General features: G+C 63.6%; 3 protein-coding genes across 3 annotated transcripts in view; 1 reads left to right on the plus strand and 2 right to left on the minus strand.

Annotated features, from left to right (window-relative positions):
* Positions 1-582: 582 nt before the first annotated feature.
* CHLRE_16g675300v5 (uncharacterized protein) lies at positions 583-6,836 on the minus strand. Its single transcript, XM_001695783.2, has 10 exons — positions 6,667-6,836; positions 6,355-6,491; positions 5,815-5,983; positions 5,455-5,533; positions 4,902-5,000; positions 4,462-4,579; positions 3,996-4,121; positions 3,752-3,873; positions 3,101-3,430; positions 583-2,822 (listed from the first exon to the last, which is right to left on the minus strand). Exons 1-10 carry the CDS (start codon positions 6,687-6,689, stop codon positions 2,286-2,288), a joined length of 1,740 nt encoding a protein of 579 aa, XP_001695835.2. The 5' UTR covers positions 6,690-6,836; the 3' UTR covers positions 583-2,285.
* Positions 6,837-6,936: 100 nt separating this feature from the next.
* On the plus strand, positions 6,937-10,325 carry CHLRE_16g675250v5 (uncharacterized protein). Its single transcript, XM_001695888.2, has 7 exons — positions 6,937-7,735; positions 8,013-8,166; positions 8,306-8,373; positions 8,630-8,710; positions 9,023-9,138; positions 9,326-9,536; positions 9,693-10,325. The coding sequence occupies exons 1-7, from the start codon at positions 7,328-7,330 to the stop codon at positions 10,209-10,211; spliced, it is 1,557 nt and encodes a 518-aa protein (XP_001695940.2). The 5' UTR covers positions 6,937-7,327; the 3' UTR covers positions 10,212-10,325.
* Positions 10,326-10,330: 5 nt separating this feature from the next.
* The window catches only part of CHLRE_16g675200v5 (uncharacterized protein), a 7,196-nt gene continuing 6,083 nt past the window's right edge, over positions 10,331-11,443 (minus strand). Inside the window, exon 10 of the mRNA XM_043071266.1 lies at positions 10,331-11,443. This exon is cut by the window's right edge and continues 933 nt beyond it. The gene's annotated coding sequence lies outside the window, so the exon portion shown is untranslated.

The following is an 11,443-nucleotide window of genomic DNA, read 5'->3' on the forward strand; positions in this document are numbered from 1 at the left end:
CGATCTGGCGTCGGGCCTCCCACTCCACATACTGTCGCCTCTACCGTTTTGCTGCAATAAGTATCAACATGCCCAGTTATCCCAGGATACACCACCATAGTCAAGCTCGAAGGACCCCTGTCGGCAGAGCCTCGCATATTGCTCAGAGTGCGCTGAGGCCTGAGCCGTCATGTGCACGGCACGCACGGCAAACGTTCTAGCCACTCAGAGCCTGCGCAGGTGGCGCACACTGCTCGGGGGAGTTGTCGTGGCCTCGTGGGACTGGTGCGGGCGAGGTGCGGCCTGCCGCTGTTGCTTCCGCCGCCTCCTTGGTCGAGCAGATTGCTACGGCGCCTGGGGCCAGTGATAACCGCGCAGCGTCGATTGCAACTTGAACGTATCACCCTTTGGTGTAGCTGCATCGCGCGGTCTGCGGAGTGTCAAGGTTGACCTGCACCAGCCCCATGTATGAGCGGTGGAGGGCAGCACGGGCCATGCGCGCCCTTAGGGAGCCGTCAGTCGGTACGGTATGCCCAGGGCCGCCGCTGATGCAGAAACGGGAAACCTGAAGTGCAGCCAGGCCTGGTCAGGCCGCTGATGAAATCACTTACTAGTAATAACATAACAGTCTGCGCACAGCGCAAGCGGCTGCTGCGTACCCGCCCTTCGGCCTCGCGCCTGCATTTCGCTCAAACCAACGCCTGCTCCGCCCACTGCGCCGTCCACGTCGGCCCAACCTCAGAATGTATCGTACTAGCGACATCGACAACCCCAAGGATACCACGGGAAGCCGTAGCATAGGCGCCTACCCTTCACTTGCGATAGCCATCTGCGCTCGCACATTCCACTTGAGTCCCTGTCAGCAAAGGTCAATCGCCCGCATATGTGTCCGAAGCTCGTGCGGCATGTATGTGCGATCCGGGCGTCCCCTGTTGTGCCAAAACTGCCGGATTCGCAGCACTATCAGCCGCGTGTATGCAACACACATCCACCTGCAACCTTGCCACCATCTTCGTCAGCGTTTATTCAAATTACGTGTGCGTATGGCCGTTCCGCACACTTCCCAGACCCCTAGCTCCTCAGCAAGCGCCTCCGTTGCGCCTAGCATGTACACGATACCAGTGACCTGAAAGCACCTGCCACAACCGTCAGGCGCTGCGAGCAGGGATGGCGCAACCCAAGCCTTGTGTGACCCTTCTCCTCCTCCTCGACCTCACACCGGTATGTTGCTAATGGCTGGACGCTACTAGTATAGTATGTTCTGTCTTGCTGTCATCAATGCCGAACCGAACTAAAGATACACACCATGAGGCAACGTAAATTTTGCACAGCAGCACGAGAGACCACAACATGCAACACACATTCCTTGAAAGCACCATTTGAACATGACGAACTCACACATACACACACACACACGCAGTACATTTCCTATCTTGGATCAGCCTCCAGGCTGCGGTCCGCACCTTATCTTTTGCCCGCTTTGAGTACAACACCCGCTACCCTCCTACGCCCTTCGGGATCCCCAACCATTGCCACGGCCCGCCCCTGCGTCTGGCGGCCTTGAAACTACGTCTTGCGCAAGTGCTAGTAACTCTCTACCTAATTGCGGCATGCCACGTCTGGGCCAACCCCTAACCCGCCGCTTCTTTCCCCCATACCTGGTGAATCTCCTCCCCAGCCCCGCACCAGCGCTCGTGTCACACGCAAACTTCAGCTTCCGCTCATTGCAAACGCACACAGCAGCCGTCGCCATGCAGTGACGGCTGCGCAGCCGTACGCAGTGCAAGTGCAAGGGGGCTCTCACGATGACCTTCACAGCCGGCCTTGCAGGCCCGCGCATCTGCCCGTGTGTACCCAGGATTCTTCCCCCCGAACGGACTCGCACACTTGTAAGACCAAGCAGTGCACACGCCACGTATAAGCACAACAAATCACTGCTCCCACCGCCTCCGCTGCAGAGGCCTACCCACCAAGCACCTTCCTGGCAAGCGCACACACGCTAGGAGCCGCGAACGTTGGGCGTGTTCAAGCGAAGCGAAAATAGATAATGAAAGGAAGCTGCACAAGGCAGCTATGCAATGGCGGGGCCTTCATCGACAAGGCATGATTAGCTACGGCTCCTTCGCACCAGGGTGCATGCAGGCTCCAACCTTGCCGGGCCCTCAGACCACAAGCTCTCACTCTCAAGTCCACCGCGCACAGAGACCCGCGACTGCAAAACGGACAGCCGCGGTTGCACGGAGCCCGCTCTCGTCGTTCAACCACTCACAAACAGGCGCCTGCCCGCACTCGCCACCTCTTGCTCCTCACTTGCCCACCGCCGTGGCGGTGGTGTTGGCCACCGGCGCCCCGTCCTCCGGCAGCTGTTTGTCGCCCGCCCAGGCCGCCCACAGCAGCGCGCCCGCCACATAGTGGAACGCCGTGATGCCAAACACCAGAGGCCAAGACCCCGTGGTCTGCAGCAGGTAGCCCGTCACCGGCACCGACACCAGTCCCGCCAACGTGGCGGCGGTGTTGCCGGCGCCAAACACCAACCCGGCGTTGCGCGGCGCGATGTCCAGGTGGGAAGCCGACACGCCGCCCAGCGTGAGCGCGGAGAAGCCCAGCCCCAGTGTGATTAGGTTGGAGGCCACGGATGCGGAGGCGCCGACCAGCGGTGACACTGCCAGGCACAGGCAGGCGGCGGGTCCGAGCATGCCCACCACCTGCAGCGCCTTGCGCACCGTGCCCACCTGCCAGCCGTTGCGCAGCATCCAGTCCGCCAGGAAGCCGGTGGCGGCGCCCAGCACGCCCTGGAACACGTACGGCAGTAGGGTGTAGGAGCCCAGGTCCGCCAACTCAACCTGAGGGTGGGGGGAGGGAGGGGGAGGTGGGAGGGTTACAAGCATGATCATTTTGAGGAGTCAAGGCGTAGTCAGGAGGGGGGGCGGGTCAGACACGCGGTGACGCGGGTGGGTCAGAGCCGGCACGAAGTGCAGCGGTTGCAAATCCAATATGCGTCTGGACACATTTTCACCATGGTTGCCATGCGTACCGAGCACTCCAAACGCTCACAGGAGCCGCATCCCGCGCGCCCGTCTGCCGCGGCATACCGCAGTACCGTAACCCCAAACCCACCCACCTGGTAGAACTCGGAGAAGAAGGTGGGCAGCCAGTTCAACAGCCCGTACATGCCCCAGCTCTGGGCGTACTGCGCGCCGCAAATGGCCCACACCTCCCGCCGCTTCAGCAGCGCCCAGCTGTCGACTGGGGCGACGCTGGTGCTGCTACTGCCGTTCGTGGCGCCGGTGGAGGCTGTAGGAGCTACAGCCGTGGAGGCGGAGGCCTCGATGTCAGACTCCATGCTACTGATGGGCGAGGAGGGCTGGGAGCGGAACTTGTCCAGCGTGACGACGGGGAGCCAGAAGGGCAGCCACAGCAGCGCCAGGCCCGCGAACGAGTAGAACACCATCTGTCAAAATACGGTGGTGGTGGGAGGTGGCGTTGGTGGAGGCGCTATGGGGGGGAGGGAGCAGAGCTGAGACACAGGTGACGAAAGAGGCAAGGCACTATCGGCACACGGGGCATGTTGACTCGGCAGGGCTCGGTTGCACAGCGCGAGCTGCTGGGACCCGCATGGACCAGCGTGCACAGCGTGTTGCCGACCCGCTTCATCCCCTGGGTGCACACCCTGTCCTCTACCTGTCTGCACCTCCGCCCCCGCCTCTGCCTCCTCACCTCCCCGCACCCCCCATCCTCACCTCCCACCCTCCCCGCCCCCGCCCCTCCTCACCTCCCAGCCGAAGTTGCTGATAATCCAGGGGCTGACGCCGAACGCCAGCGCGGTGCCGGCGTACGAGGCAGCGGTCACAATGCCCACGGCCGTGGTGCGGTTGCCCGCAGGCACGTTGCGGGCTGCGGGCGGGGGCAAAAAAGCGGTCTGGCGGTTAGCAAGCAAGTCTCGAGACAGCCTTTTTGCAGCAGTTCGCGCCAGTTTCGCTCGCACCAGTGCCGATACACGAGTAAAGCTGACTCACAGATGAGGGAGTGGATGGACGGGAAGGCCACGCCCTCCCCAACACCCAGCATGACGCGGGCCACCAGCAGCGGCAACGTGCCCGCAGCCGCGGCGGCCGGCGTGGCGAACGTGAAGACAGACCACACTGCAGGTCGGGAACGGAGCAGGCGGAAACGTTTGAGCTGATTGAGCCTGGGCGCTCAACATAACATTGATCCGCAGCAATGACAACGTCGCTTCTCGGTGGAGTCCATGCTCCCGCCTCTTAGCGCAGTTTTCGACCTCCAACCACACGCGCCACGTAACTCCTCGCCCCGCCCCATCACGTTGCGTAACCCCGTGACCACTTCTCCTCAATTGCCAGCCCCTCTCTCCGCGCTCGCAGACGCACCCACGCCGCCGTGCTGCTCTTCGCCCTCCACTCCCCTGCCCCACAAGAAAACGAGTCCACCCGGCCCCCGCCCCCGCCTGCCGTACACACTCACACGCCACGCCCGCCGCCAGCACCATCTTGCCGCCGAACTGGTCCGCCAGCTTGCCACCCAGCACCTGAGTGGTGGCGTAGCCGCCGAAGAACACCGACAGCACCACACCCTGGTAGGCCTGCGAGTCATAGCCATGGGGATGGGGAGGAGAGATGGGGCAGTGATAAGTGGGGCGGCAGAGGGGGGGTGGCAGGGGAGCGGTGGTAGGCGAGTGGGCAGAGCAGTCGAGGGCCAGGTATGGGCGACCTAAACAAGCACGCTGGGCCGGGAAACGCAGCGTGCTCGTGGCGCTCACGCCCGGGAGTCCCTCTGAACCCCAAGCCCGCTCGGGTTCTGGGTCTCAGTTTACTTGGATTTGGATTCACCTCATCCCTCTCATCCACCCATGCACCCGCCTATCCACCCACCCACCCATGCGCAACGCCCCGTCAGCCACCCACCTTGTCCCAGCCAAACTGCTGCGCCATGGGCAGCACGGCCGTTGAGATGTTGGAGCGGTCCGCGTAGCAGATCACAATGCCCAGCGTACAGAGCGCCACCTGCAAGGCAGTCACATCACAACCCATCCCAGTTAGGACCAGGGCCCTCCAGGACTGCGGCGGCAGTTGGCATACGGCACATGCACGCGGCGCGATGGCACGCTCCGGTTTGCTATGCAGGGCGCCCCGGTTCAAGGCCAGCCATCCCGCGTGCGGGCTGTAGCTGGCAGGAAGGTACACGAGTTGTAATCCAGACCCTGCCTCCGCCGCAGCTGCCGAGTAAGTGCCCGGCTATGCACACACCAGCCCGCCCCCTGCGGCAAGTCTGGACGGCACGCCCCGGTGCATCCCATGCGCTCTGCCGCTACCCCAGGCCGTGCGGAGGCTTTGACCGCGGCGGTGCTTCTTGCCAACAAGCACCAGCGCACCATATTCACCGCCGACCTGCCCGCGCCCAGCCCTGGCATGGCCATTTCCCCGCCCCCCCCCTAAACTGTCATGCCACAATACGCACCAGCCACGGCCAGCTGAAGCCCGGAGGGGTGGGGCCGTCTGGCCCGTCCTGCTGCGCGCCGGGGCGCGCCGAGTAAGACCTGTGAAGGAGCCAGCGGGATCAAACACTGCAAGGCGAAAGCACTGCAGCCGCTACAGCATACTGGTGCCCCGCGGCCACACACACATTCTATCGGTACTTGCGGTGACAGCGCGAGCGCCGCACCGCATCCGGTCCAGCACGCGGTCCCGCGTGTTCCTTTTCCTGGCGCTCACACACTTCCGGGCGCGACACCTCCCTCACCCCAGCACACCGGAGGCCCCAAGCCCTCAACCCGGCAAGCCTTGTCAGCAGCAGTCCAACCCCTTTTCGCCCACGCACCTCGAGCTTTGCACGGTGTCCATGTCAATGCTGCGGCTAGCGAGCGCCTCGCTCGGGCTCACTCCCCCCCGCGGGTTTGGAGAGGCTGGTCGGCTGCGGTTCCGGCGCATGTTGTCGTTTCCGTTGGGCTTGCCCGTCCGCGAGCTGCTGTCATCCGGAATGCCGTCGCCTGTGCGAGGAGCCAATGGGACGCGTATGCATGGGTGAGGACTTGGGGCGGGGTGGGCCGGGTGAACAGCGGCAACCCAACCATGCATGCTTCTGCCGGGTGCGCCCGCGACGCATCTCCCCGACCAAGCAGCACCCTAAAGTGCACATTTTATGGGAAATGCTGCGGATTGCTCATCGCGCGGAGATGCCAAGCGGCAGTGAAGGCAAAAGTGTGTCCCGGGGCTGTATCGGGAAGCCATTCAAGCAGCCCTTGCACGCGTCGGGCGCGCTGAGCGGCGAGTGAGGTGACACCATTCCCAAATATCACCACCACCATGCTGGCGAGGCGCATACGCAGCTGTTTAGAGCGATTTGCCCCGCCGTGCGCACCCCTGGGGCTTGACAGCGCGCCTCCGACGGCAAGACCCCGCCGCACGCCAGCACACTCAAGCGTATTGATGAAACATGGATGCACAAGTGGGCGGCCGCGCGCAGCGAAGGAGGGACGGTGCAGAGCAGCAATCCTCCTGCAGCAAGGCAGGGTCAGCATAGTGGTTAGTGCATAAGTTATCGGTCTGTTCAAGTTTTAATTCCTTTCAGAGTCTGGCTGCCTGGAGCCGTCGCCGCAGCGCGCGACATAAAAACACCAACGCACGACCAGGGACGCGCACTCGCTGCTGCTGCCACCTCAGGCGGCCACACCTGGCTTGATGCGCCAGGGCCATGATGCTCATACCCCAAGACGCGCCAGGATTTTCGGGTCAGCAACGGGTCGCCTGGCTTGCACGGTCGTGTGTGCACGCTAAGCTGACCGTAAATTGACAAGTCCTAGTCGCAGCAGCAGGCTTGTGGAGCGACAGCAGCGTACTTCCTCCCTGGAATTTTGGGATTTCAGGAATGCATATGCGATTGCGCCAAAACCCAGGTACCTCTTTGCATGGCCGGCTGCATGCGGCTACATAGAGTATATGATTTTATACTTGAATATCGAGCTGGCGGTGCGCACGCCAAATATCAGCGCAACACCTCCCTCGCTTGCGCCGACGCGACTGCGGTGCCTCTGTGCCAGAGTCCCATCACCCCTTCAAGAGCTATCAGGCGCGAGCTCGATTTTCGCCTTCGGTATATAAAGCGCCCGGTGGCGGCGAACTGTGCTACGTCAACTTGGGCACGCGACGTCAGGACCGAGCCACGGGGCCTGCGGCGGGGCGGCTTACTCCGACCGATGCCCGGTGTGCAGAATGCCTTGTGGACAGCTGTGGACAGCTCAGCTACCAGCTGTGCACCCACATGCAGGCACAGAACATCGGCCGCTGGGCTCTGTCCGCGTCCACCTAGAAGCAGCAGCTGCGCAGCCCACTGTATGGTGCTCTCCAGACCTGCTGCCGCCCGCGATGCAGCCAGCCCCACATGCGGCGCCAGCGGCTGCTGGCATCCCCGGACGCCTGCGGTCGCCGCGTGTCGCAGCAGCCTTAGTCAGGGGGAACTTCGTTGCAACCGTGAACGGCGCGCGTGCAGGGCACGCGTCGTGTTGGGTAGCGCTGCTGCCACGGTGGCAGCTGCTACTGCCACCACATGCCCAGCTACTGCCCCAGCTGTGCGCGAGCCGGCGAGGTCGGACGCCTGGGCTCTCATAGCGAGCCGGCGGCGGGTGACTTGCGCATCCAGCGCCCCTACGGATTGTGGCGGCTCGTACACTGGGGCGGCGGGCGGAGGCGGCGGGCAGGTGGTTGTGTACGATCTGTCAGACCAGGTTGTGGATTACGAGAAGGTGAGGTTCTCATAACACCGGGTCCGGTGACTTGGTTCTTATCAATCTCAAATTGGGACCAAGGACAAGCCGGTTTCGGCGGTCTTCAGAGCGTGCACATCAATTTTGTGTCGCACACTCACGTGTGCGCGTACCAGCACTGGCTGTTCATCACACATGCACAAGCAGTCATTTGCCGCATCGGTTGCCGATTTGCCCTACATCCCGCACTCTTTCCATAGCCGTACGACGCCTGTGTCACTGCGCACCACCTGGTGGTTCCTCCGCTCCCCCCCAGGCGTGGGCCTGGCAGCGCGCGCTCCTGGCCCGGGCCACAGCAGCGGTTGACGCGGGCCGGCGCGGCAGCTGCAACGCAGTCATTTTGCTGCAACACCCCCCCGTCTACACGCTGGGCACGGGCTCAACCCTAGACCACCTCCGCTTTCCACCGGGTGGGTGCTACGCGCGCGCCGAGCCGTGTCACAGGCTGGCTTTATGAACGTGCCAGGTGTTGCCCCACGCGCGTTTGGGCCTGTCCAGTTTGGCTTGGAGAGGGTGGCCCCTCATGTTGCGCTGCGTTGTGTCCTGCAGGTGCGCCGCCGATCCCGCTGTACCGCACGGAGCGCGGCGGGGAAGTGACGTATCACGGTCCCGGCCAGGTGCGGATGCGGCCCCGCGGTCAGCTTGCCTTCCTGCCTGATTGTGAGAGGGGAGCACGTGCCTTCCCCAAAGTAGATCCGGGGACCGCACCGTCTGACTGCTGATCCCACGCACCGCGGCACCAGGGCGCATGCCGCCTCCTGCTAGGCGCACACGCACGTGAAGCCCGTCCGCGCCTACTCCCGCCAACCGCCAACCGCCACCCACTCGCCACCTGCCAACCGCCGCCACCCCGCGCCGCCCCCCCCCTTGCAGCTGGTGCTGTACCCCGTGCTGGACCTGCAGTCGCCGCCTCTGCGGCCCGACCTGCACTGGTACCTCCGGCAGCTGGAGCAGGTGCGGCTGCAGCAGGCGGCGCCTGGACGGTTGGGTGGGAGGGGGTTGGGAGGGCCCATGCAGGGAGGGGCCAGAAGGGAGGGGCTTGGAGGGTGGGGTTGTAGATGCCAGCCAAAACTGGGGCTTGGGAGGAGCCTGTCGGGGCCGGACAAGGAGGGGGCAGCCTAGTTCTTTCGCTCAGAGTCATTAGCGGCGCGCAAGTTGTGTTTGTGCTCGTTGGCAGGATGATACCGTATCTTTTGCCCTGGCTGGCATGACGCGAATCGCAGTTGTTTGGTCTCCCTTCATCCCGTCGCCGCGCACTCCCGGCAGGTTGTGATCGAGGCGCTGGACGCCGTGTCGGGCCTCACAGGCGGCCGGGAGGACGGCCTCACGGGGGTGTGGGTGGACGGGGCCAAGGTGGCAGCCATCGGCGTTAAGGCCAAAAGGTGGGGAGGGGGTCGGCAGGCGCGGCTACCGGCTGGGCGCGTGGCGGGCGCTGGACAAAGCGGCCGGTGTCATTTGATCGCGCGCGCGATGCAAGCACTTGTACCCCTGACGCTCTATGATCAGGGACCTCACAACAACCCGGTTTTCAAACATCTCACCTTTGCCTCGCAACCACGGCGTCTGCAGGTGGGTGACATTTCACGGGCTGGCGCTGAACGTGGTAACCGACCTGGCGCCCTTCCGCACCGGCCTCATCGTGCCCTGCGGCATAGCCGACCGGCCCGTCACCAGCGTGGTGGAGCTGCTGGCGACGGCGGCCGCCGCCGAGGACCCTTTTGCTGGGGTGGCGGCAGGTCCGGGGCCGGCGGCGAGTGGAGAGGCGATTCCGCTCGTTGAGGTGAGGTGGGGCCTCGCAGTTCACGAGGAATGGCACCTTGCATGGCTGCTCGGTGCTGCTGCAACCTTGGAATCGTGGCCAACAACGCTGGCGCGTGGCAACTGACCTGGACAACAATACGCACCCGTAAACAACTCTTCCATTGATGTATGACAGGCAACGCAAGAGGACCTGCGGCGCATGCTGGCAGCTGCGGGCATGAGCCCGCTCGTCATCACCGAGTCGCCGCCGCAAGGCGCCAGCGATACCGGCGCCCCCGCTGGCGGCACTGCGGCGCCGGCCTGGGATTCAGACGACCCCTTTGCACCTTCCGCCGATGACCCGTATGCGGCGGTAGCGGCTGAGCCGCCTAGCCACGCTGCCGACACCGGGAGGGCTCCTGGGGCCGAGGAGGAGGCACAGCCGTCGGCCAGTGGCGGCGGCAGCGATCAGGGGGGAGGTGGGCAGCGCTGGTCCGTGCGCAGCGAGTGGACCGATTCGGAGCGGCTGCTGTTGCGGGAGTACGGCTGTGCGCTGCTGGCGGCGGTGGAAGAGGTGTTTGGGCTGGAGGCTGTGGCGGGGGATCCTGGGGAGTTGGAGCTGTTGGCGCAGGAGCTACTGAAGCAGGAGGTGGCAGCCGCGGAGGGGGCAGAGCGGAGAGGGGAAGGGGCGGTGGACACGGCGGAAGCGCGGTAGGCCTATTGGCCCAGAAGTGAGAGGGCAACACACACCGCCCGTCCGCCCGCCACGCGCACACTGAGGCCTCTGGATGACTGGTGCGGGCTGGCCATTGTGTAAGCAGACCGAAGTTACGGTTACACGGATGTTCAGTATGGCAGACACGCCCTACTGCGGCACAGCACTCCAGTACGTGCGCTAACCGGGGTGAGGCGGCTGTCATGCCGCAAAAATGAAGTGGGCAAAAATGTTCCCGACGTGGGCATAATTGGCTTCGCGCAATGAAGCGCCCAGATGCACATACATGATGCTATCTCCACACACAGCGCCCCACAACATGTACGTGTGTCCGCACGTCCGCAGTAGGCTGAGACGGGCCCGACCTCCTGGGGCAGGACGATGAAAGTGCGCACATGAGGGCATGTCGGGTGATGAGTGCGCAGGTTGACTATGCACGCTGGTATGCACGCGCCAGCAATACGGGTGGACACGACTCTCGCCCGACGTAGACTTGATGCAAGGCAAGATCGATGCCTGGTCTTTCCTTCACCTCCGGTTCTGGGCGCCGCCCAACCGCCGCAAAGCCACCTCAATGCTCTCGCACAGACACCCCGCCAGTGCGCCCCCGCCCCCTGCTCTCACCCACCACATACAATCCTCAACTGCCTTCTCTTTTGGCTTGTGCGCCTCCTAAAACCGAAGAGTCTCTGCCAGGTCATCCTGCTCATCATGACAGCCATCCGGGGGCCCCCTCCAGGCCCACCACACGCCCCATTCCTTCTTGTTTGCATCCTACTGGCAAAGCCTTGTGACAATGTTGGAACTTGCGTGGCGCCTACCTCAGGCATCGGGCATGGGTAACCGGGGAAATAAAGACACGGACCACACACTGACACAACTCACGCATCCCTTTGCCATTGCGAATGCAGTGGTCGTGTTGCTTTCGCAAACAGGCATTATCAAGTCAATAGCCCCATCCAATAGATGTGAAGTGCGCCCCTGGATGTAGTTGAGCGGCTGCACATGACGCAGTGTTCATGGCACATACCTGCCACTTCCCACTACGTACCGCACACCCACCGATGCATCCTTCGCAGCAGGCCTGCCTGCACGCACGGCACGTGGCAGTGCAGCTGCTGCCATACATGCCTCACTGAGGCACGCACATCGCGCAGTGGACTAGTACAGGTCAGGGATAGTAGTCAGCTTCTACATGGCTCCGAGTGCACTCGGAGCCATGTAGAAGCTGG

Source organism: Chlamydomonas reinhardtii, chromosome 16, assembly GCF_000002595.2.
Source record: "Chlamydomonas reinhardtii strain CC-503 cw92 mt+ chromosome 16, whole genome shotgun sequence".
Taxonomy (NCBI): Eukaryota; Viridiplantae; Chlorophyta; class Chlorophyceae; order Chlamydomonadales; family Chlamydomonadaceae; genus Chlamydomonas; species Chlamydomonas reinhardtii.

Excerpts from the sequence above, each read along its gene's own strand:
- CHLRE_16g675300v5 (XM_001695783.2), bottom strand. The coding sequence starts at position 6,689 with ATGGCCCTGGCGCATCAAGCCAG. Across the intron at positions 4,122-4,461 it reads GCTGGCGGCGGGCGTGGCGT|TGTGGTCTGTCTTCACGTTC; the intron begins GTGAGTGTGTAC and ends CCCGACCTGCAG. Across the intron at positions 3,431-3,751 it reads TCAGCAACTTCGGCTGGGAG|ATGGTGTTCTACTCGTTCGC; the intron begins GTGAGGAGGGGC and ends GTATTTTGACAG.
- CHLRE_16g675250v5 (XM_001695888.2), top strand. The coding sequence starts at position 7,328 with ATGGTGCTCTCCAGACCTGCTGCCGCCCGCGATGCAGCCAGCCCCACA. Across the intron at positions 8,711-9,022 it reads ACCTCCGGCAGCTGGAGCAG|GTTGTGATCGAGGCGCTGGA; the intron begins GTGCGGCTGCAG and ends CACTCCCGGCAG. Across the intron at positions 9,537-9,692 it reads AGGCGATTCCGCTCGTTGAG|GCAACGCAAGAGGACCTGCG; the intron begins GTGAGGTGGGGC and ends GATGTATGACAG.